This window comes from Stegodyphus dumicola, chromosome 9, assembly GCF_044657685.1.
Source record: "Stegodyphus dumicola isolate Sdum_Otavi_A_Nest chromosome 9, ASM4465768v1".
NCBI classification, from domain to species: domain Eukaryota; kingdom Metazoa; phylum Arthropoda; class Arachnida; order Araneae; family Eresidae; genus Stegodyphus; species Stegodyphus dumicola.
Window position 1 is genome coordinate 138,362,144 of NC_140776.1, and position 25,270 is coordinate 138,387,413.

Here is a 25,270-nt window from a genome sequence, read left to right on the forward strand (position 1 = left end):
CTAATCGAACATACATCAATAAAAACGATTTAAATAGAATTTCGATTTCGTAACCTTCCAACGTCTGTTGTCATCAGATTCATTAATTTCGCCAACGTCTTTTATCTTCATCCACCTCGCTCGACCGCCATCTTGACAAGTCCTAAACAAGACTTTTCGTTTTTCGAACACCGGTTTGACAGTTATGAGGTGGGTTGAACTAGTCATTATTCATTACATTTAACATACATCTTTCTTTACCACACACGGCTTACCTTTTCTCAATTTTTGATTTGTTTGATAACCCCCCCCCGCCCGACTCTACAGATTCCAGTTTCAACCGCCAGAGAAGTTGAGTTGAGGTGTCACGTAATTGTGTTAAGTTTCGGATTTATGAGCTTGGTAGTTTCGGTATTCGAAGACAACTTCTAAAAATTATAAACCAAATTGACGTAAGCTTTTCGATCGTTTATGTCAATTGAAAGTTCGAAGGTCAAGGTCGTTTCATAATGCGTAATAATTCTCGAGAGTTTTTGTTAAATATGTCTCTCAGCTGTACCCTTGATAGCATTTCGAAACTAAATTCATTCTGCATAGGATTTGAAATATTTTCTCAAAGGAAGTTTATGTGTGTGTATCGGTTAAGATTTTAGTTCGTGTACAATAAAATAAAATAAAAGTTTTTATACAACGAACTTAATTACATAATTAACGAACAAAAGGGAAAACATAATTTATCATGTAGTTTAAGTGAAACAAAAATTGAAATAATTCTCAATACAAAATTCATCTACAGTTTTAATCACAAAATTACTAAAAAGCGGAAGACAACCTTGGTAAATTTATAAAGATTATGGCTTGTAAGCTATACAATGTAATTAGATAATTAAATTTCATTATTAAGATGCCCACGTTTTTATTATTCGTGATATAAAACAGTAGATGAATTTTATAAACAAAATTATTTAATCTCTTGTTCTTTTTAAACTATATGATAAATTATTTTCTTCTTTCAGCTCATTAATTATGAGTTTTAAACAAAATCTTACAGTATAAAAGCTTTTATTTATTAATCCAAAGGGCCGTTAGAGCCAAAGGTCTATTAGTCTCAAAACGGCATCTTGCGTCGTTTCACTTTCTGCATTGGTTCACTTTTCAAACTGTTGCCAACAAATATTATCGCCATGTATTATATTTAAAGAAACTAAATAACGAAGTATCTGCATGAATGCATGAATGTTTCTCCCATTGTGAAAAATCAACGATATCTAGAGCCATCAAATTTTGAATAACATAGTCCTGCAACCGAACATGCTCACCTGGAAGCCCAAATTTTGAATTTCGAATTTGTTTTATTACCTAGTTCAAATTTTGTAAAGCTTTTAACGAATTTTTGATTAACAAACTGAACGATTTCAAAGCGAACAATGGCAGCACTGTACAGAAAAAAAAAACATGTTTTTTATCTCCAGCGAGCGAGACTGGTGTATCGAAAATTTTAAAGATATGCTGTTTTGCTGTTTTTAAATATTTTCTGATATTGCTGTTGAATTGAATTTTATGTGGTTTAAGTGCGAAAAACGTGACATAAAGCGTTAAAAAAATGCCCTTTTGGGCGTAATATAAAATCTAAACCGGTTATTTTCTTATCTTTTATTTATTAGTCCAAAGGGCTATTAATTTCGTTTTCGCATTTTGCGTTGATTCACTATAAACGGCGAATCCTTATTTAAATTGCTGTCACCAAATATTAGAGCGCTGTGTTATATTTAAAGAAGTTAAATGATGAAGAATCTGCATAAATGCATGTATGTTTCTCGCATTGTGATAAAACAACGGTACCTAAAGCCATCAAATTTTGAATAACATACGTCTCCACCCGAATATGAGCATCTGCAAGCCCAAATTTGAAATCTGGAATTTTTTTTATTATCTATTTCATATTTTGTAAAGCATTTATGAGTTTTCGATTAAGAAACTCGACGATTTTAAAGCTAGCCAAGGCAACACTGTTTGGGGGAAAAAAAGCATTTTTATCTGCAGCGCGCGAGACTGTCTATCGGAAATTCTAAAGACATGCCCTTTTAAAATTATTTTGTGATATTGCTGTTGAGTTGAATTTTATGGTTTAAAGGCGAAGACCATGATATTTAATAAATACACAAAACACAAAATAACACATGAAACATTAAAAAAAAAAAAAAAAAAAAAAAAAAAAAAAAAAAAAAAAAAAAGCTGGTTTAGAGGTTATATAAAACCCGAAAACTTTCAGATTAAAAAATATATATATATATTTATCTTTTCCTTTCTAATCTCAATTATACCTTATAAATCATTCTTTAGCTTCCAACAATTATATTATTTAAAATAGCTGTGAAGAGAGAGATTTTTCATTTGGCAAAACATCATAAATTTTTAGAACTTTCATATGAACTTCATTTAGAAGTTTTTTCCCGTTCTATTTGATAGTGCAAACAGTAAAATTCTGAGATTTTGGGTTTGTTCGTTAAATGGAGACAGGTGAGAAAATCGTTTCAACACTAAATCTTAAAAAAATCTAAACGGAATTTTGAAAACAATCGCTTTACCTCTTTGTATTAGCAAACAGTGTGTGTACAAAATTTACGTTCGATGGGTTTTCAACAAATAGTTTAAAAATCGATGATAAACTTTTGATTATAGATGCAAACACTAAGAGGGAACTAAATTACAGAACATAAAATGCAATTTATATATATAAGTTATTCAAACCGTATGTATACAGTCTAGGTATCTTAAAATCCTGCAGCGATGAGAACTGAAGGCCTGCGAGAATATAATGCGGATCGTAACACCATTTTGTACAAGCCGCTGTTATACTTAACAAAATTTATTTAAGGCATTTATTGAATTTATAATTCTTATTTGTTAGATGGAAAATACCTTCAAACTATCATAATTACACAAAACGAATTCATAGTAATCGAATTTCCTTTGAGTTGTATACTTGACCTACAAGAAGCATCTTCTATAAAATTCATATTAAATTCCATAACGAGTTAGTAGTAATGAAGTTTTAGTTGGTTCAGAATTAGGTTTTGTTGCGCTTTTAATTTGTGACTAAACGATTACTCTCCGGCTTGATATATTATTTCACTCAGTAGTCTGTTAGGTACTGCTCCTTTGTATAGTTTAAACATGAAATTTATAAAATATATTTGATAAATAAAAGGGGAAAAATACTGATTCTGCAGGTTGAATTAGAGAAACCTTGCCCTGTAGTGCTGCAGTTATGTTAGTGTAGATTACGTTTTAGGGATTTCAGCACATGTAAGTCAAAACTAATACGAAAACATAAATGGTTCTCTTTCGAATAAATGTAATACTATAATTTATAACTTCTGTAAGTTATAATTAATAAAAACATGCACATATATTATTTGAAATTTTCTATTTTTGTTTTAATATTATATATAAAATTCTAGATGCATTAATTTAAAATTCAATTAAATAATACCGATGAAAAATAAAAAGAAATAAAATTAAAAGTATTTGGCCACCGGGCAAAACATAAATTTTTAAATTTAATAATCGCTTGCTATCTATCATCAAAATGCAAGCTCAGAGTTTGGTCATCGTTTAGCTACAGTGGGTAAAAAAAGTATTGGCAATTGCCTATAACTGATCATATTAGCTAACAAAGGAAATGCTTGACAATTTTAGCAGGACATGGGAGGCAATAAAGACAAAACTAATGAAACTTTCGTTTTAATATGACTTTTATACAAAATATGCAACACAAACGTGAATTCGCATGTCAAAAAGGTATTGGCAAGATAATACAGCAAAATGTGGGAACAAAATTTAATACTTTGCATTCATACCTTTTGTATCTCTAACAGCTTGTAATCTATTTCTCATAGAGAAAACCAAAGTCCCGGTTGTTGAAAAAGTCCTGTTGGGTATTTTGTGCCATTCTTGAAGGAATATACGCTTAAGTTCTTCTTTATACACGAAATTTTATGTTTCCTAACTTTTAGGTCCAATCTGTGCCATAAATTTTAAAATGAATTTATGTCAGGAGATTGAGGCGGTGTCTTTAACTGGCGAGGAGCGTTATAGAGTAACTATTGCCGAATGAGGTTCACTATATCCTTAGGGTCATTGTTCTGTTGAAACACAAATGATGTTCCTAAGCCAAAGTTTTGGGGAACTGAATTTCATCTTATGACGCAATGTGTCAATGTACGTGCGTGCTGTCATACCATCAATGAAGCACAGGTTACTAGTTCCGTTTGGGAGGGGGTGGTGTGTGGATGTGTGCTGCCATACAGCCCCAAACTACGACGCTCCCTCCAACATGTTTTACAGTCGGTGTTAACTGTTGTTTTTCCAGTTCGGTGTTAGGCTTTTTCCATACATATTGTCGTGCATCACTCTCGAAAATATTAAACTTCGATTCATCGGACAAAATAACAGTTAACCAAAATTCTTCTGATAAATTAAAATGAGATTTTGCAAAATGTAATCCCTTTCTCCTGTTTATTTCTGAAATGAAAGGTTTCTTTCTAGCTACCTTTCCATAATAACTTCCTCCATGTCAGACATTAAATATATTTTGTTCACTAAAAGCTTTATGCGAAGTATTAGCAACATCTTTGGCTAACTGGGGTGCATTTATTCTAGGGTTTCTCTTAACCTCTTTGATAACGCCACGTTTTCTCTTGCAGAATATATTCAAAGCCTTCGACTTCTATTCTTATTTTCCGTCGATTCTGTCTCTTTGAACTTTTTTACAACACTCCTAACAGTAAAACTTATGATCAGCTGTATTCCTATAGCACATTAAGTTAAACCCTCATTTCTGAGCTGAATAATCATATTTTTAACATTAACACCCAACTCCTTCGACTTCTAAGCCATTTTATCACAGTATTAGCAAAATAACGTTTTAAAAGTTTTGAAGTAACACTGCAGACTTTATACTAACAAGGTTTCTTATCAGTCTAAACACGCAACTTCAACATAACGAAATTTGCATCGCAGTTAGAACTTTTCCAATACGTTTTTGACATGCAATTTTACGTTTTTCTCGTATATTTTGTGTAGAAGGCATATTAAATTGAAAGTTTCATTAGTATTTGTGTGTTTATTACCTCCTGTGTTTGTTATGCCTAGCTAAAATTGTCAAGCATTTCCTTTGTTAGGTAATATGATCAATTATAGGCAACTGCCAATACTTTTTTACCCACTGTAAATCATTTATTTAAGAGACAACTTCGAAATTAATTTTATAAAATTGGTTTAGCTTCAAAATGGCAAAAATAAGAGAGCTCAGTTGGTTGAAACATGATAATACTATCAACAGGGAGGAAAAGAAGGTGGTAAAGTACGGAAAAGTTTATCACAAGCACATATTTCCAAACTGATAGGAAATCCACATTCAACAGTGCAGAATATATTTGAAAGATACAAGGAAGGTAACGAATAAACCCAGAACTCGAAGATCAAAACTACTTAAAAGTTTTAAAGAATTGGTTTGTTTTATTTTGGTTACGGCAAAGCACACGACTGAGGAAACGAACACCTTTGTGGAGGACTTTCTAAGAGAAACTGGTTCTTATCCTGCACGTTACATGGGGAAAATTACGAAAACACCTATGTTTCCAGCCCATTTGCCGGAATTTGAATTTGGTTCGAACAACCAATGCTCAGCGGTTTTAAAAACTCGGCCGCCAACAAGCCCTTACTCGCAGAGAAATCAATTCATTAGATGTGGAAAAATAAATCCTCCAGACGCAGCTAATAAATTTTTCTGTGGCAACATTTTCTGGTAAGAATTTTAATTATTGAAACAGTGCGTCGAACTCTGTGAGATATTAGATATACAGGACAGATTTCTGTAACGAAGCCATGGATCAGTGAAAGTAATCGAAGAGGAAAGAAAAAGAGTGATTTTAGGGTAAAAAGAAATTTTTTTTAATAAAGATTAAAATATGTGGAATACTGTTATTTTCAGCAACTAATCGAAACTCGAGTTATTTAGCAGAAACAAGAGTAAAACTTTGGCGAAATCCCAAATCAGAGCTTGTGTAAAGCAATCATTGTGTTACTGTCAAGTACGGAGGGGGAGATTCACTGGAAAGCTTGTGGAAGTACAGCGACGCACAAGATGTCATACGCTTTATTTTGTTTATTACACATTTATTGTGATGGAAATATATCAAAATAAAGGCCTTTTAACTGTATGAACTCGAAAAGTGATTTTGGAGCAGACTTATTTAAAGTGTCAACGTAGTTTTGTTTCAAAACCTTTTGCAAGTGAACCTTTACATTTGTCACAACAGTCTGTTTTCAGAAATCTGGCAGTGAAGCTGCATACTAAGAGCCTTGAATTACGTTGCATTTGTAGATCTCTACCGAATGCCTTATCTTTCAAGAAATTCCATAAAAAGAAGTCACATGGATTAACATCTGAGCTATGCGAGAGTCACTGTCTCCCACTTTCGTAACCGATGGACATCACAAGCATAATAAACATGTCATAAAAGAAATCAAGAACAGCATTTGCAGTGTGTGGTCAGGATCTGTGGGCTTCATCTTGGATGAACCACTAAATGTTTAAAGAGAGACCTGTTGCTATTTTTAGGTGTTCGGATACTTCATGGAGGGCCGTCGATTTTTCTCCAACACAGAGCCACTGGTTTCTACTGGTTTTATAATTTGTCTATGAATGGTCTGTTTGCAAGGAGCTAATCTTGTACTGAAATGCTCACGAAAACGTCTTTATGTTGTCACCAAAATCTTCGTTTTGACAAAAAACACTACAACTTTCACTTTCTGTTTGACACTCAATCTGTCATTATCCGCCATCTCGCAAACTCTTGTTTCGACTCCGATACTGACTCCTCTTGACATTTACCGGGTTTATCACGAGCAAAATCATTCGAATACGTATTTTTTAACATTAAATATAACATAAAATTTTTATGGTATGTTTGAATGATATGATGTTTCATGCGCCCACTAATTTATCGATACTAACTGGTGGTATGGATAAAATCGTGATTTTTTCGAACATATCCACCCCATTGCAAATTCCAATTTAATTATGTCAAATGCACTAAAAATGGAACTTTTGATTAAAACTATGTAATTTTAAAAAGTTTTTTATACATAGCATGTTTTTTTATTTTTATACATACGTTGGAATAAATACTTTCGATAATTCACTTTTAAATCGTACGCAAATACAGTTTTAATTTTTTACAAAACCGTGTTAAATGAAAATTGAATAAATCTTCGCATGGAAGAGAATGAGATGTACAGATATAGCATATATTTCATGAATAAAATAGAGGAAATTTTATTTTTCGAAATAAAGTTTATTCACCTGTCCATTAATCAGGCAAACGAAATTCAGGTACACTGACTTTAGGTATTATTCGGCTGATTAATAATTTTGCAGTGAAAGTTAATTTTAACCTAATTCGATCAAAAAATGGTAACGGAATTTAAATTTCATGGTTACTAACCATGCTGGATGAAAGCGAGAAGTGAAAATTACACTTTCGTGATTGAATAAACTTTGATGCACTATTTACGTCTGGTTCATAAATCTGAATGCTAAGAAAATCTGTCATTTTCAGCATCTAATTTTCTCTAATCTATTTTAGTTATCGCAAATGTTATGATTTCCGAAGAGGTGTTCATAACTATTTCGAACTGAACTCAGATGTTTGTATTATACAGATGCTTATGTTAACATCATCCACATCATAATACTAGGTGATTATTATAAATATCGCTGTTTCTACAAAGGTGGTATATTAGAATTAAATAAGGCCATGCGAATTTTCAGCCTTCATATACAGACTGCCTATTCTGCATAATAGTGTGACGTTATCATTAAGTTCATTAAAATAGCAATGATTAAAATAGCAAAGTAAAAAGTTGTAATGAAATATTTTTCACATGATTTTTTGATGCATTTAAATTTACATTTTCTTCAACGTAACTAGTTGGAAGAAATTTTATAATTTGTTGGACATTTTTAAATAGAATAGAATTAGTTAAAATATTGTCACCCAGCACATTTTACTACACATATTCGATATCGGATAAAATGATTATTCGAATTTATTTCGCCTTCATAAAGGCTAATTCAGTTGGCCGTTCAGTTCATTTGACTTCAGAATTTTCTTCGTCCGCACAGTCAAGGTTCTCTTCCCAATGAAACGATTTCCCCCTTCGAAGATGAAATCTGATCACATTACAAATTGTTCAAATATCAGATCTAACAAACTATGCATTTCGTTATTTCTTCATTTAAATTATTGGGGGCGGGCAGAACATATCTTGACGAAATAATATGAAGCTGCACGGGCTGTTTTTTAAGAGTTATTTTATGTTTCAATGGTTTAAAGACCTGAATAGCATCTGAACATAGGACTACTTGATCCCTAGACAGGTGCTATTAACTGCCGATACCAGTTTGGGATTGGATTATTCAATTATGGTAAAGCACGCCGCCCAGTCGGTGTATTGGTCAGGGAAGCTGACTGCGATGGCGAAGGGCCTGGTTTCGAATCCCGGAGAAGGGATGGTTGTAACTGTCCGTTCCTTCACAGGAAAGGCGATGGTGGCCCACCTGTTAGGTGCCTCCATAATAAAGAGACAACCACATCTGGCCTTGTATAAATTAATGGACTGGGTTACATTTCTAATTGTTTACAATCTGCCATTGGGAAAAAATAAAATTATGACAAAGCACACGAGGGCTATCTGCCTAAAGGGAGGGATGCCTTCGTGGAGGACTTTTTAAGAGAAACTGGCTTGTATGCACGTTACACATGGAGAAAACCACGAAAACGCCCATGCAGCCAGCCCGTTCGCGGGATTCGAACCTCGGACCGAACTACCAGTGCTCAGCGTCTTTACCGCTCGGCCGCTAGTGGGCCCACCAGTTTGGGATACTTTACGCAACACTGGAATTTCTGTAGTTTATGCAATATGATAATCTCATTACTAACGAATAGTGATTAATTTAATTGATCAAAGTATTGATGAGAAAAATTAATGTAATGTGAAGATTAATGCAGTTCGAGGAAAAGCATTCCGAATAAGAATAATATCAGTTATTATATTTATTGAGATAATATTAAAAATCGACGTGTAACTAATTGAAAACGTATATTCAAGAACTTACTGTATTTATTGTCAAGATTCAAACAAATTTCTTCGAACTTAGGTTTGATTTAAATAACTGTGGTTAATTTTAATACTCTGTACGGAAACGTATCAGTTACAAAACTAAAGTCCTGCATCGTGTGGACCATCAGGAGACATATTGCCCCTTTTTAGGCTTCTACTGAAGGAACTATAAACTCAGATGAAGGTTTAAAATAAACAATTTCATTGTTATTCAACAAATGCATAACTCGTGTGTAAAAAAACAGACATCGATGTTTGTGGGATTTAAGCTAACATAAAATCGCTTAATTAAAACTGAAGAAACGTTTGGAATTCATAAACCAAAGTCCTACTACAAACTTTGGGTTAGTCTTCTAAACATGTAAGCAAAATGGCTAGCAAAAAGCTAAAGCCGATTTAGGTGATGCTAATAATTGGGTGGCAAATGGCACGGAGGCCAGTTGTCGCTGCCAAAAGTTCCCTCCTTTTACTCCAGAAGCTCTATTCTTACACAAGTTAACTAAATTGCATCCTAATAAGAACATTTTAACATGTAAGCTGAAGTGTATCCTTTTACAGAAATAGAAGTGTAGGATCTTTGCATCCTAATACGGCAGTAGAAGTGACAGTAAAGATAAAAATTATGGGTTATAAAATGTAAAACCTTAAAGCTCTAACTATGTAATCTGATGGAGTAAGACTTTCAGTTCTGTTTTCAAAAGTAGATGATCTAGTAATGATAGCTGAGGGTCGAAATATTTGAATTTTTCCGGGCGAGGGGAGGGGCTCTTTCCGCAAGCGTTCTCATCTTTTATTGGGTATCACTTCAGACACCTAGAGAACACGGCTGGTATCGAGATTTTTGACAAACTTTTTTTACCTTGGACAGTACTTGACTGGCGATCTTGAGAGCTTTCAGAGTTTTTTGCTACGTAGTATTAGTGGGTGTCTCCTTCGGAATATTAAAAAGGGTAACATTCGACCTTTGTTCTGCTTCAATTACAATAACAAAGCTTAGCTGGGAATACTTGGCGTATATAACTTTGGTGAATAAAACATTAATTTGCTTTGAAAACACAACTTCCTTTTCATGTTGGTTCTCGCAAAAAGTCAAAGGGCAAGTAGTTTTTTTCTCCTGGTCCTCTCAGTTATAATATCTAAGTGACATCTGAAGGTAAAAGGGAAAGAGGGAGATAGAAAACATGATTCTGTTGTGGTAGTGTGATTTTGATAAATCGGGTTTTAATTGCCACAGCACTCTTTTATTCTGCCTCTCTCCGCCCAAAAAGGATAAATTGTTTCCTCGTGATTCGTTAATTGGAATATCTATAAATGTATTATTTTGAAAGGAAACTCACGTTATATGACTTTGATTCTGCTCATTACCGTTTGGAACTTGCTAAGACAGAACGATAGCTAAAAATGTGCGTATGAGCTACCAGATTCTAAATTCATTTTATATGGGAAAATTTCTGCGGTTTAGAACAGAAATGTAATGTTAACTTATATAAGCTAGCTATTATACAAGACTGTACAACTATTAGGTGTAGAAATAAATATTTCGCAAACAATACATGCAATATAACCAATTTTCAAATTCATAACAAAGTTAGGCATGTTTTTAGGGTGCATATAATGAATTGAGTGTCTCAAGTAATTCGTTATGAATAAATAATCAAAAAGATAAAAACTGACAGAAGACTGCTTGTTGCATTTGTCCAAATGCCCTCTGGTTTAGATGCGTAGAACGAGTTTCTAAGATTTTTAAATATTGTATACACATCTGATCAATTTTTTTATTTGACAGACACCATTGGAAAAATCTTATCTCCCTTTTTACAGCTAAATGTTTTTTATTATCTTTTTGCAGTATATTTTCGTTAATTTTTCTGCTTGTTTCTTGTATTGTATTCTTAATACATCTTTACGTTCTGGCATTTTATATTAATTTTTGTACAAACAAAATCAGTACGTTGCTCTCATACCCGTTCGCCATCGACATAGAATTAAACGATGTTATCACCTAACTCGTGCGTGCGCATCTGTGACGTCATCAAAATATTGTGTATTTGTGCCTAATTTTGAGGCTGCATTGTGGTTCAACCACAATTTCAATTTTCCAAACTTTTTTGCGTCTTGCATTGGTTTCCTTTAACTATCAAAACATCCATAAACGAAACTATAGCTTTTGGGTTAGTGAAATATGAGCTTTCTACTAAGAAATGTTTTGCGTCATAAAATTCTTTTGTCCCTGAGACCGTCATTGAGGAATGTAGTCCTACATTAAATGTAGCTTAAACATTATATTCTGCGTAGAATAAGAATATTTTCTTTAGCTGAAGGCAACAGCAATGCGTTGCTGCTGTATTAATTTTACTGCAGCTAGATTCTTGTGCATCAAATGCCGTCGAAGCGTTTTAAATGAGCAGTGTTATGCAGGGTAGACTTCTTGCACTAACGAATGTTAAATTTTTTTTTACCATTTCTAAATTACGCTGTCTTCCATAAATGACTAAACATTAGCGGCGTCGAGACGATTCTGACTCATCCTTTGTTCTCAATTACCATTATAATAATTTGGCACATTGAAATAACCCTTTAATGTGATTTCTCTCTTCGTTCGCATTTTGAATTCAGTAGCTTAATGTTCTCGTCAAAGAACTTTCGTTCAGAGAATGCGCGTAAAAGACAAACTCGGGAAATAAATGCGGCCAATGAAGTTCTCATAGCCAGCAAGTAATTGCAAGGTAAAAGAAGTATGAAATGATATATATGCTATTAATTATTCAGTGAAATTTGGTTTGCCTTGCAGAATAAAATTTAGCTGTTTACTATAATAGTTTCGGGGGAAATTCTGATTTAAAAGCATACCCAGACTATTGGTTCAAACCAGCGCTTTATAGCAAATTCATCGAAGCCGCCTTGTGCCAAACCTATCTAGGATCTGGGTCTTCTGATGTCCAAAAGCCATATGGAGAACTTCATATTTATTAATGCCCGCAATATAATCTACCTTACTATTGCATTTGATAAAATCAGCTTGGTTTTTTAATCTAAATTATTATTTAATGGGAAAAACATATGAAAGTAAAATTTTTAATGTGGACTTTGGGCTTTTTTTTTTTTTTTTTAATACCAATGTATGTGCATACAATTTGACAAACACAGAGCGGTTGCGAAAAATATAATTAAGATGTTTATTTGTGATATCTACTTTTTACATTTTGAAATAAAGATGCTCTTGAAACAATATTCGCATGCTTTAAAAAATATTATTAACGGGAAATATTCATACGGATGGAAATTTTTCTTTAGGCATTATAAAACTTCGCTTATAAATAAACCTTTTACATTGCACATCTTATCTAATTGCAACTGTCTACATTCCATTGGCGAGTTCGATGTCAATTCAGATAGAGAACAAACAAACAAATATACAGAAATATTACTGGCGGTTCCATCAGATCCGTAATTCTCATTTTAATGATAATGTGCATATTTGCATATTTTTTGTTTGTTGAACGACTTTGGCCAGGCAAAATCTCCCCAATGACTTAAGCTATTATTTTTAATGCATATTTTCAACTTAGTGTACCTAAAACTCATTTTATGAAACATGACACATTGATTTAATGACTGCATTATCAGTAAGTAGCTACATTAAATCTTATTTTCAAATACAAAATTTTCATGTTTTAATTAATACAAATTCAGAATTTGTATTAATTAATGTTAAAACAAATGCAAAATTTGTATTTGTGTTTACTCTTTCATTCATTTTTCGTCTATACGAGGCCATTGTTGCTACCAAATATTAGAGCCCTGTATTTTATTTAAAGAAATTAAATAATGAAGAATCTGAATGTATGCATGTATATTTCGCACATTGTAAAAAAAAATGGTAACTAGAGCCATCAAATTTTGAATAACGTAATCCTGTACCCGAACATGGGCACCTGGAAACCCGAATTTTGGATTTCGAATTTGCTTTATTACCTGTTTCATATTTTGCAATCCTTTAACGAATTTTTTTATCAACAATTTCAAAGCGAGTAGTGGCCGAAATACGGAAAAAAATCACTACACGAAAAAAAATCAATTTTATCTCCATCGCGCGAGTGTGTCTGTCGGAAATTCTAAAGTTGCGCTGTTTTTAAATATTTTGTAATTTTGCTGCTGAATCGAATTTTATGTGGCATAAGCACCAAGAACGTGACATTTAATAAATAAAGTAAATGCACAAAACGTTAATAATAAAAAGGCCAAAACAAATTCCATGTTATTAAACAAAAGTAAACTTTGATATGAGGAACTGAAAAAAGACTAAAAGAAACAGAAAAAAATGTTTGCCAATACTTAACGATGCATTAGGAATTCTAAAAGTGTATACTACTAGGCTGCTTTTAAAATTTATAATAATGTAATTTTGCTGCTGAACTGTATAAGGCGAAAATGCGGGAAAAAATTACGCTTAATAATAAAGCTAGAAAGACAACAAAAAAATGTTTTAGGGTTAGTAGGAGGACTACAGCAGGCTTGTAGACAGTGAGGTTAGAGAGAGCATAAAAAACCTTAACAAATCCTTCTGGGCGAACGTTAAAATTTTTTAATTCTTATTTTTTACTAATATTTATATTAAATTAGTTAAGTTTATTTGCTATTTTGAAAGATTTTTTTCTCATCGTTTAATACTATCATTCTGTTAAAGTTATTAATACAGTTAATAAATACAGTTAATAAAGTTATTAATACAGTTAATAAAGTTATTAATACAGTTAATAAAGTTATTAATACAAACGTGATCACATTAAGCTGCCCCTGCTGTATATAACAAGCATACTTAATAAACATTTCAATATTTTTGCAATAAGAATACAAAGATGGAAAGAATTTTGCGAATACGAAAATATACACACAAGATTATAAGATTTTAACTCGTTATCAGTTTGGCAAAGTATGTTGGGGGGTGAGAGGGAGGATGGAACTGTCCTTTTTGCAAACTGATGAGAGACCTTTTTTACAATGTATTTTAAATTATCAACTTTAGTATTTTATTGCAGCTTTAAAATGCATCAAGACGTGGTAAATATGATGCAATATCTTTACACAAAGTTTGTTCCTCCGAAAAATGCTGAATTTTACCTTAAAAAAAAATAAAAATTAAAAAAAAAAAAAAAAATCTGAAATGTTTCAGATTTTAAATTACGTCCAAAGGGGCGTTTTTTAACATTTTGTGTGTTACCTTTCTTTATTAAATATCATGTTCCTCGCACTTAAACCATAAGATCCAGTGCAACAGCAATATCGCAAAATAGTTTTAAAACGAGCATATCTTTAGAATTTCCGATACAGAGACTCACGCGCTGGAGATAAAAATGTTTTTTTCTGCACAACGTTGCCATTTCTTGCTTTGAAATCCTTGAGTTTGTTAATCAAAAATTCGTCAAAGTTTTAAAAAATAGGAAATCGATCATAAAACAAATTTCAAATTTCAAATTTGGTCTTCCACATGCTCATATTCGTTGGAGGATTACGTTATTCAAAATTCGATGACTCTATGTACCGTTGTTTTATCACAATACGAGAAATATACATACATTTATGCAGATTTTTCATTATTTAATTTCTTCAAATATAATGCAGGGCTCTAACATTTTGTGGCAACAGTTTGAAAAGTGAACCGACATTTATGAGTCCGACGCAAAATGCCAAAACGAAACTAATAGTCCTTCGGGATTCAAATCCCTTTGGACTAAAAAAAAAAAAAAAAGAAGAAGAAGAAGATTGAAGTGAATAAATACTTATTTAATTATGATTTTCCTTCACTTTTATAGGAAATGAATCAACAGTTTTGTGTGCATTTTGCTTTCAAGAAATATAATAACTTAGAATTAAGAGACCTAGCAATATCTTGAAGAAATTAAAAACTCAGATTCAAAAAGACTACAATTATTGATATTCAAGTAAACTTGTTTTTAACTAAAATCAGCGTGCATTAGAACAGACCTCTTCGTTTACTTACCAAAATAAATAAACTTATTAAGAAACCGATGACTTTTAATGATTCACGCTAGCTATTCAACTAGATTCCAAAAACAAAGTATTGTCAGGGCTGATTCAACGAAACATTTTCTGCATTTTAAATTGCTTTCATACGGGTGAATAAAATTGCAAATAATATAGAAAATGTGGTTGAAAAACTACAATTGGGAAATAACTGCTCTTTTTTAAGACTCAAAATTTATATGAGCTCATAAAAATAATTGTTAAAAATATGTGGCGATGGCTTTAAGCTGTAAGTTGAAATTCCGAATCTTAACAGCCATACTAGGAAGTAAATCACTCAAGCATTCGTTTATTGTTCAGATATCTGAAGGCCTGGGAGTACTTAAACCTATAAAATACAGCAATAAAGAAAACATGGAACCGAATTTTATGCGTTCACATTATGTCAAGGCATTTTTTAAATCTATTTTTTTTATTTAATCGTTATAATGAAAAATTTTCCGAAATGAATTCATTTTTTTATTATCAATTCTTTCTGCATTATTAATTTCTGAGAAACTAGCCATTTTTCTCCTGCAAAAAAAAACAAAGAAAGTGATGGTAATAATAATAATAATAATATAGGAAAAAATGGGTAAAATTTCTCACTCTCTTTGTATTCTCTGTTTCTTAAGAAGGAAATGCGAATTGCCATCATTAAATAAATGACCGCAATTAACGTTTCTTTTCAACATACAGAAATATAACCTCGCTTCCCTGAGAATTGAAGATGTTGCTGGAGGCTTGCTTTTGTTAATTTTGGAGGGCTCGTTTACAAAGCATCAACTCCGGTGTAGGGGTGCGTAACGACATGTGCGCTACTACAGTTTTTAACCAACTAAACGAAGAAATAGGCTTATAGACTGAAAATGACGAGGGTAGATTCTGACTACGAAAACAGGATAACAGCCCACAAAATTCACGGTTTCATTGACATCTTTGGAGCAGTGGTTTTGTATCCTACTTTTTCCGAACATCCTTCAAATTTTTTCTGGTTATGCTTATTATGTTCTTCACTGAAGAACATTTCAAGCTGTGCCTTTTGTAAGTTCATAATTTATATGGCCTTTCTGAATGGCTTTTACAGCAGCTTTTAGTTTTGTTCTTGCTTAGCGTGTATGTGGGGAAATTCAGTAAATAAAATACGGCGAAGTTCGAATTCTCTAACTTCAAGTTAATTAGAACACCACATTAAAATTTAAATACATTATTCAACAGAATAAGAAGCCTCCAAAATTTTCATTTAAAAAAGGCTTAAGATCATAAATCCAATCTTAAGCTTCTACATTGTAGTTTTATCTGGAGTAGTGTCTGGGGACATCTTCATTTGAGAACTTTACACATGTTTCTTCTCCATTTTCTACTGCAGCGTGCGCTAAAGATATATCGGACATCCTCCGAAACTTGAAAAATATTCGACATGAGGATGTCGAACAGGCATTTTCACCCTGCCTACGTTACAGTCGTGCAAACTGTGATCGCTTGCGCATTTCAAACTCCAGGCCAGACTGAATCGTGAAATCTGTTATGACCGAGACGCACTGCATGGAAAATGTACTAAATCTCTATAACAAAAAGGGTGTATCCTAAAGTTGAAATGATGTCTGGCGTTAAATAAAAGAGCTTCTCTTCCATTTCTATGGAATGCTACAAGTTCTGGCTAAGTCGTTCTTCTAACGTGTTCTCCATGACGTTTTGGAGCAACATTACTTTGTAGCCAATAGTGATGATATTATTTTATACAAATATATGAGTTTAATCATCTGTTTCATTAAAAAAACTAATTTACAAGAAACTAAAATGTTAAACTAATGCATATTTAATTCTTTGTGGACTTCATCACCTGTGACAGAAAGAGATCTTTGAAAATCTACACAATAAATTATGAAATTTTGTGCTTTTACCTGTTACTCTGTGTCCAACAAATTTGGCACATATATTCTCCAAATAGGATATGGGTATACTTCAAAGAGATTTTTTAGAAAACCGGTTTATATATTTTTTATAACATTCAAACGATTTTTTACAGATATATCTTTCATATACTGACTTAACGATCGAACTTAATCATCATAGAATTTCAGTCTTTACACCATCGAATAGGCTGCAATATAATCTTTCAAATGAAGTTCATTCTGAATTTCCAATGACATTTATAGATTTTTTAAAACTTTTTCGATGTCAACCGCTTTTTTAGGTCATTGCACATCCAAAATTTTAGAAATTTGACATCGAGAAACGTAATGAAATTCATAAAGTCATGGAATTTTAATTTTAATATATTACTACTGTAAGCCAAAAGTCGTTTTATTTTATAGAACTGATAAATTTATGTGCTTAATCAAGTCATTTTTACAATACAAACTGTATGAATCCAAGGATTCCATTTCTTTCTTCTAGCAATCAGTGACTTCATTTAGACGATATGAAGATCAATCACCTATTTCGTAGCTGTGTTACGTGTAGTGAAATTCTTTCCGCTGAGCTACAGTATTTTTTCTGCCTCTTTCGTTATTACTCACCTGCATAACTATGGACTTTTCTAATAGTTTATGCATCTTCTAAAAATATTCCCTCCTGAGAAGCAAGAGGATGATACTAGTAAGAACAGTGCCTGAACAAGCAGTTGCAATATGTGATGAGACAATGGTTTTGAAGTGAAAAAACTCTGAAATAGAATTGATAAGAACAAATTTCAAAATGTAATGTTTTCAAATTTTGAATCTGCCATCTCACTCTAAGGTACTAAACCTGGACTCTAAGGGCGTTATAACACATCTGTCTTTCTCAGAGGAACAACTATTTTAAATTTTTTCTGACTTGATCACTAAAAGAAGGAGACGCAATTTTTTTCTCCCTGCGGCAAAAATGTAGAATTTACGTTTTCATCCAATTAGCACCAAACTAAAGAACTTGTCTTCATTTTTTGCAGTCTCTGTACTTGAAATGGAGGACTATTTAACCTTTGCATGGTAATCCCAAAGGGATTCGTGATGACTAATCTATTTTATATCATGTGAGAAAGTAGGAAAATTCCACTAAACCAGCGGTTCTCAACATTTTGACTAACGAATACCATCTAAACAAAATTTGAAAACCTTTAGTACCCCAACTATATTTTACAATGATTATCTTTCAGTTTCTGAATAGAAATGGAACATGGAAGAATCACGAAAACTGCCATGCGGACTGATCGTTCGCCTCTTGCTAAAGTCTCTCTGTCAGCTAAAGTCAAAGTCATATGATTTATCACGATACAGCTACAAACGAATCTTGGTGTTTTAATAAGAGGAAATCTGGCTATGAATTTGGCTTCTTTAAGCTCAAATAGCAAAAATTTACGAGTGTTAAAGAAAAATCTTAATCAGGATGCTGTGGTTTGAATTTTTGAATTTATTAGTTAAAAATACTTTGCTTCTTTGTGTACCACCTATTTTGCTCTTGCGTACTACCGGTTGAGAACCGTTGCATTAAACGGTTGTTTTTCCGAATGTTTTGAATATACGATACGGTTTTCATGCAAATTTTTAAAGCTGCAGCCCACTAGCGGCCGAGCGGTAAAGTCGCTTAACATTAGTAATTCGTTCTAGGGTTCTAATCCCGCCGAACGATCTAGCTGCCTGGGCCATTTTTTTTTTTTTTTTTTTTTTTTTGGTTATGTGGATAAGAGCTAGATTTTCCTTAGAAAGTTTCCTCGTGAAGGCATCTTTCCCCTGAGGCAGATAACCGTGGAGTACTTTGCCGTAATTAAATTAACAAAACCTAAAGTGTAACTTTGCGTGTTATCGTACACGTTTTCCATAACTTAGTTTAAATGTTAATGTTGCTCTCTGAATATTTTTTCATCCTTCTTCTTTCTACTGTATATATGAAATTTTAATACCTTAAAATTAATATAAAATATTTGTCGAACAATATATGGATGCTCGTCCAATCCTTTCTTAATTTCGTATGAATATAACACAGCTAAAGCCAATAATTATGATGATGTGTTAATAAATTTGCTGAAATGATAGCTAGAAAAATTAAACTGAAACATTTATCTATGTAAGAATTATGTAAAATCCCTTTAAATAATTTTATATAACTTTTGTTTTATACCATTCTTGTTTCAATATTATACCTCCTATTCAAAAGTCAAAAAACAAAATCTGGATGAGATACGTAAAGTTACAAGGAAAGTTGTTCATGTTGCCATTTCCTTGCAAAAATACCAACATTTACAGGCTTCTGAAAACATAACATGCTTTTCTAAAAGTTTTGCTGATATTTAATGATCATAAGATTTGAAATTGCAGATATTTTGAAGCATTTTTAATTTATAGAATCTTTCTCGATATTATTTTCAGTGATGAATGTAGCTGCTGGTAAAGCTGCAATGCAGTCCTCCATAGTGGCCAAAGGAGTACCGCAAAAAGCGGTCGATGGCAGCACTAGTCGCTCTTTCGCCGCGGATACCTGCACTTTATCCGAAATGGAAACCTCTCCTTGGTGGTATGTCAACTTACTAGAACCTTTCCTAGTGCAACTGGTGAGAGTAGATTTTGGACGACCTTGTTGTGGTAAGTAAAATAAGAATCTTTGACATGTTTCACTTTAAAATCCAAACGTTTCATTCTTGAAAAAGCCTATTTTATTTCAGGTGAGTTTTTTTTTTTTAAATTATTATTATAAGGAGGATTACTTATGAAAAAAAACTAAGATTAATTATGAAAAGAACTTTATACATCAAGTACTTGAGCATCTTGATACAAAATTGCTTGTGAAAAAAATTGATACATCGAGTTCTGTTCATAAGTAATGTTTTTTGTAATAAAAAAAAGATTTAAAACAAAATAGGCTTTTTCAAGAAGGAACTATTACTTGGATTTTAACTAAATACAAATCATCAAATAAGTCATTATAACAAAGTTTTTAATTCTCTAAGCCTGTAGAGATATTAGGTAATTTTTGAAAGCAGAAGAGATGAAAAATTAGCAACGCCTTCGCAGGGAATGGAACCACGGACCTCTGAAATACCGGCACAGTGTGCTGACCACTACACCACGAATGCACGCTGGGAAGGCAGGAAAAATACCTTACATACACCCCATTTTAAAGGGCGACTGCGGTTTTTAGTGGACCCAATCGCCAAATCCTGGGAGTGGAGAGTTATCATCCACAACCCTTTTTTAGTTCGGGCGCCACTGTAGAGATATTAGGTAACTTTTGAAAGCAGAGGAGATGAAAAATTAGCAACGCCTTCGCCGGGAATCGAACCACGGACCTCTGAAATACCGGCTTAAAGTGCTGACCACTACACCACGAAGGCACGCTAGGAAGGCGGGAAGAATATCTTACAAGTCTTTAAATATCAATCAGGCTCGATACATATATTTCATTCCCAGGACAAAGCCCACCAGGGGCCAAACGTTTAAGTCCTTGAATACTGCTAGTCCAGTCCGGGTTTCGGATCCTGGCAAGTGGCTGACTGCATAGACATTTTGTGGTTTTTCTCATGTGAATGTGTACGCGAATCTCTTCCCTCTTCTGCAGATAGCCCTCGAGTGCTTCGCTTTAATCAAATAAGCCAAGACCAAAAGGTAAAGGAGACACTTTTTAAAGTTCTACTCACGCTTTACATTATTTTAGATCGCAAATAGAGAAACTGAGAAAATTAATATGAAAAAAATTCAAAATTAAATATATTATTATTATTATTATTATTCGATGCACGTTGAATTTGGCGGGCTTTAGCCAGCGCCTCTAAAATGTGTCCTTTAACCATTTCAATGAACACTTTGAAAGTTTTATGTATACGAATAATTCACATGAGCATACCTACTGGTATGGAAATACTACGCAAACAAAGAATATCTTCAAAATGAAATTACAAAGTTTAATCACCACGTTTCGGTTTCTACAAACCTCTTCATATGTTCCGGACAGCTTTCCCCATTCCCCTGTCCTTCCGCAGCTACCCCAGACATGGTGTTCATAAGTCAGGACCCTACCGGGACGCATGCAGGAATCAGGAAAGAGCAGGAGTAGTGCATCTCCTGCTGCATGCCAGAACAACCAACAAAGTATCAAAGTACAAAGTTTAACTTAATTTTCTGAAATAATGTTAAAATTAAAAATTGATATTCTGTTAAATTTACCATTTCATATTTATTCACACAATATTAAATCCTGATACATTTATATATTTATTTGAGTTCAGTTAGCAACGAATGATGCATTTAGATAAATTACGATCAGAAATCCAATGCATATGACTTTGTGCCGGCTTTTAGGTCATTTATGCACGTAGCTGTAGTACTACTCTGCAATCGCTACCATTTGCGATAAATCCCACATCATTCTTATAAATTTTGCATTAGGCTAAAATCTGGGCTACATTATAGCCTGCTTTATAATATGAAGACAAAAGATTAATATTAATTCGTAGTATAAGAACGACAGCGAATGGAAATATTATCTTGGTAAAATACCAGGTCTATTTACGTATTTTGTGTCCCACCACCAAAAGATCATTCCAGAGTTTCAATCATTTCCAAAGTATCTTTACATTTAATTTCTGATTTAGCTACAATTTTTTTTTTAAATGGAGGCATCCCACGTTATCAGCGAAATCTGCTGATAGTGATTCTGAAAGTGAAGTTTGTATTTCATGCTTTGTTCTGTCTCCAGATCTTGCTGAAATAAAGGCCAACCATGTGGCACATGGAATATAAACATCTTCTTGACAACTAAGTATAGTTTCTATCGATTAGTTTGTCAAAGTCATATGATTTATCACGAGACGGCTACAAACTAATCTTGGTGTTTTAATAAGAGGAAGTCTGGCTAAGAATTTCGCTTCTTTAATACATTTTTCTAACCAAGAGCACACCAGACAGTTGCTTTTAAGAAAAAAAAAAAAAAAAAAATTCAATATGCTGCTACGATAACGTTTTTTTGATTGCTTGCATCACAATGTATCTTGGATATCGAGGTGTAAGCCTTTCTTCAGAGCTAGTTTACTGTTTAAGACTCATACTTGCAATAAACATGCAAATTCTTACATTCCAATTAACACTGAAATTTCTCTAATTGAAACTTCAAGAAGTTCTTGGAAGCTTTATGGAAATGTTTTACTGCTTATGTATATTTTTTCAGTAATCCATCGCAATTTAAAGAAACCAGGTGCTATGAAAAGAATACACAAAGAGCCAGCCACACAGTTTCTTTGCAATAGGACAAATTCAAATCCCACTGTATACGTTCTTAAAATGTTGCATTTTTTAATGTTCCCTCAAATTCTCACCAAGTACAAAGGCTCAAGTACAAGGTTTGTTAAGGAATTTTTCTGTTTAGAAATGAAATGAATATTTTTAAATCGAATGTATTTTCCATTACTTTCTTCAAAATAAAAAGCTGGTGTTAGATGCAAATACTCGCAAATTTTGCGTAGCAGAAATATTTTTGTGCGAATTTAGCTTTCCATTTAAAACTCTAAATATTTCAATTCGATATTAGGTAAAACAAAATCGTATTAGGTACAAAATATGAATATTAAGTAAAACAGAAATCTAATTTTGGTGTAGATTTTAAATAAACCTCTATCAACTTCGAGGGCAAACAGATAGAGATCTCTGTTCTTCAAAAGCAGGGATAAAAGCCTGAAAAATAAGAGCAGCAAAAAAAAGCACAACCGTCGCGCCATCTGTTGAGGGAAATATTAATGAAACATGAATAAAAATTCTAAAAGCGTCAGGAAATACTGAATTGGAATATTAATGTCATTAACCAAAGAAGATAAATTTTTGTAAACGTGTAAACGTTACAAACGTTTTTGTAAACGTTCAAGGAAATCCATTACACCAACCGAAGAAGATTTATAGATAATTTTTGTAGAACTGCATTTCTTCTCTAGTAAGTGATCATTAACTCCAATGCAGCGCTTCCCAACGCTTTTAGAGTAGATGACACTACGATAAAGTTCGCCTTTTTTGCCCATTGCTTTCTATATAAATACAGTTGTCGCTCATCTCATTTTTGAGATTTTTTTTGCTTCTGATGAAGGGAGACCGTCTGTCACCTTCGAAATTTATAGTTTTATTCAAAATCTTCATTAAAATAAGACTGCTTTTTTGACATATTTTTAACTCTAAATAAATAGTTATTTACAAAACCGAATTTAGAAAATAAAACTGGAATTTATTTTTCTTACATTTATTTTAATTTTCCTTTGCAGCCAATAACCTTCCTGCAACCGTGACCGTAAGGGTAGGAAACAGCAGACCTGATCTAAGTGCGAATCCCGTCTGCAACAAGTTCACAGGCAAAATCGGTAACTACGAATTGGCTATTTAAAATTTACCATTCTCGTGGAATGTTTGTATATATGTGCTTGGTGATGTGTATTGATTTCCTTTCATTAGAGGAAGGGCGCCCTTTGTTTTTCCCCTGCACATCCACCATCACTGGAGCATTCGTAAGTGTTCACGTGGAAACGCCCACTGCATTCACCCTATCCATCTGCGAAGCCTTTGTGTACACAGACCAAGGTAAGTAAGAAACTCATTGAAGTAAAACAAACTATTACTTCAGAGCTATCAAGTAATCATTCACCGTCAAAAGAAACAAACTTTGTTGCATAAATAGTTTTACTTAAATTACTTCAACCAGTGGAAAGTCGTGCCAGCGTTTTAAATTACTTAATCATCTTTCGTGAAATAAAGTTAGGAAAGGTAGTAACCAATGTACAGACAATAGGAAATTTTCAGCTCTTATTCATCTTTTCGTTTAACAGCAGGCCAATGCAATTGAATGGTATGGTAAACAGCGTTTAAATATACGTTACTTACATATCATAAGCGAAATCAATTGAGGCATATAGCCATCTATTAAAAGACTGGTTATTTGGAACAGTTGTTTGGTGATTTCCACACGCTTCCAGTTACATCACGAAAGGTAGCCATAAGGAAGGAGAAAGTTCCTTATCTTATGCTCCACATAAAGGCCGACTGGGGAGCAGCTTATCTTTCCACCAAATCCTGGTGGCGTCGAACTATTATGCGACACATTTTAATTTGGGCTCCCGCTGCAGAGTCATTTGATTTATTTCGGAGCAAGAAATGTGGAAAATGAGCAATGCCCTTTCAGGATAAGAACTCCGGAGCTCCCTATGTCTGCTCCCAGCTACACCACGAAGGAATAAAGAAGGAGAAAATACCTTACAAAATTACATTTCGCATATTGTTAAAGTTAAGCAGGTTTATAAAAGAAAATGAAATGATATAAAGATGAATGCTGAGATGAACAAGTGCACGAACCACAGATAATGATTTCAAAATAGATAAAACCACAAAACATGAAATATCTTAAAACACAGCATTAAAAACCAAATCAAATTAAATAATAAAAACCCAGTCTATTCTAAGTATTGAAATAAATTAGAACTGACCTCTTTCCTTATTAATTAGTCAAGAGGCAAATCACCATCTCCAAAATAATACGTCAATCAAAACCAGTTAAAATGTGGACAGTCTATTAAAAATTGACCCACCGACCACAATATGCAACAGCAGGTTCACTCTTATTAGTTACAGACAAAAAGACAATTGTGTATAACCCTAGAGTGGCCTGTTCTAAGATAAATTAAAATCAATGCCTCATTTCCATTTCTACCAGCTTCCCAATATATATTAGAAGCTCTTATTGGGGTATAGCCAATATACCCTTATCTTGGATATATGTTTGACGCTTAAATATATATATATATATATATATAAGCTTCAAACATATACCCAAGATGAGCGTATACTGGGAAGCTTACATTGGGTATACCCAATATAAGGTATATATATTAGATACTATACTAATAATACAGTCAGATCTTAGAACATCTTTTTATTCTGAAGTTGCCATTCCGGAAAAGCATAACTCTAGTTCCTTTATTTATAATTCACGATCTTTACAAATGTAAATTTAGCTTTTGTGTCATAAATGAAGTCAAAAAAGAGACAAAACCACTTAAAAAAAAAAAAAATCTGACAGGTTTTCAGATTTTAAATTACGTCCAAACGGGTGTTTTTTTAACATTTTGTGA

At 33.0% G+C, this 25,270-nt stretch overlaps 1 protein-coding gene across 2 annotated transcripts in view; it reads left to right on the forward strand.

The window, feature by feature from the left end:
- LOC118205606 (uncharacterized) overlaps nucleotides 1-25,270 on the forward strand; it is a 131,559-nt gene that overhangs the window by 84,126 nt on the left and 22,163 nt on the right. For both annotated transcript variants that reach the window (XM_035377898.2, XM_035377906.2), the window contains exons 3-5: nucleotides 19,545-19,757; nucleotides 23,414-23,509; nucleotides 23,601-23,726. In XM_035377898.2, the coding sequence (XP_035233789.2) occupies nucleotides 19,545-19,757; nucleotides 23,414-23,509; nucleotides 23,601-23,726 (435 nt within the window). The remainder of the gene's footprint in view (nucleotides 1-19,544; nucleotides 19,758-23,413; nucleotides 23,510-23,600; nucleotides 23,727-25,270) is intronic.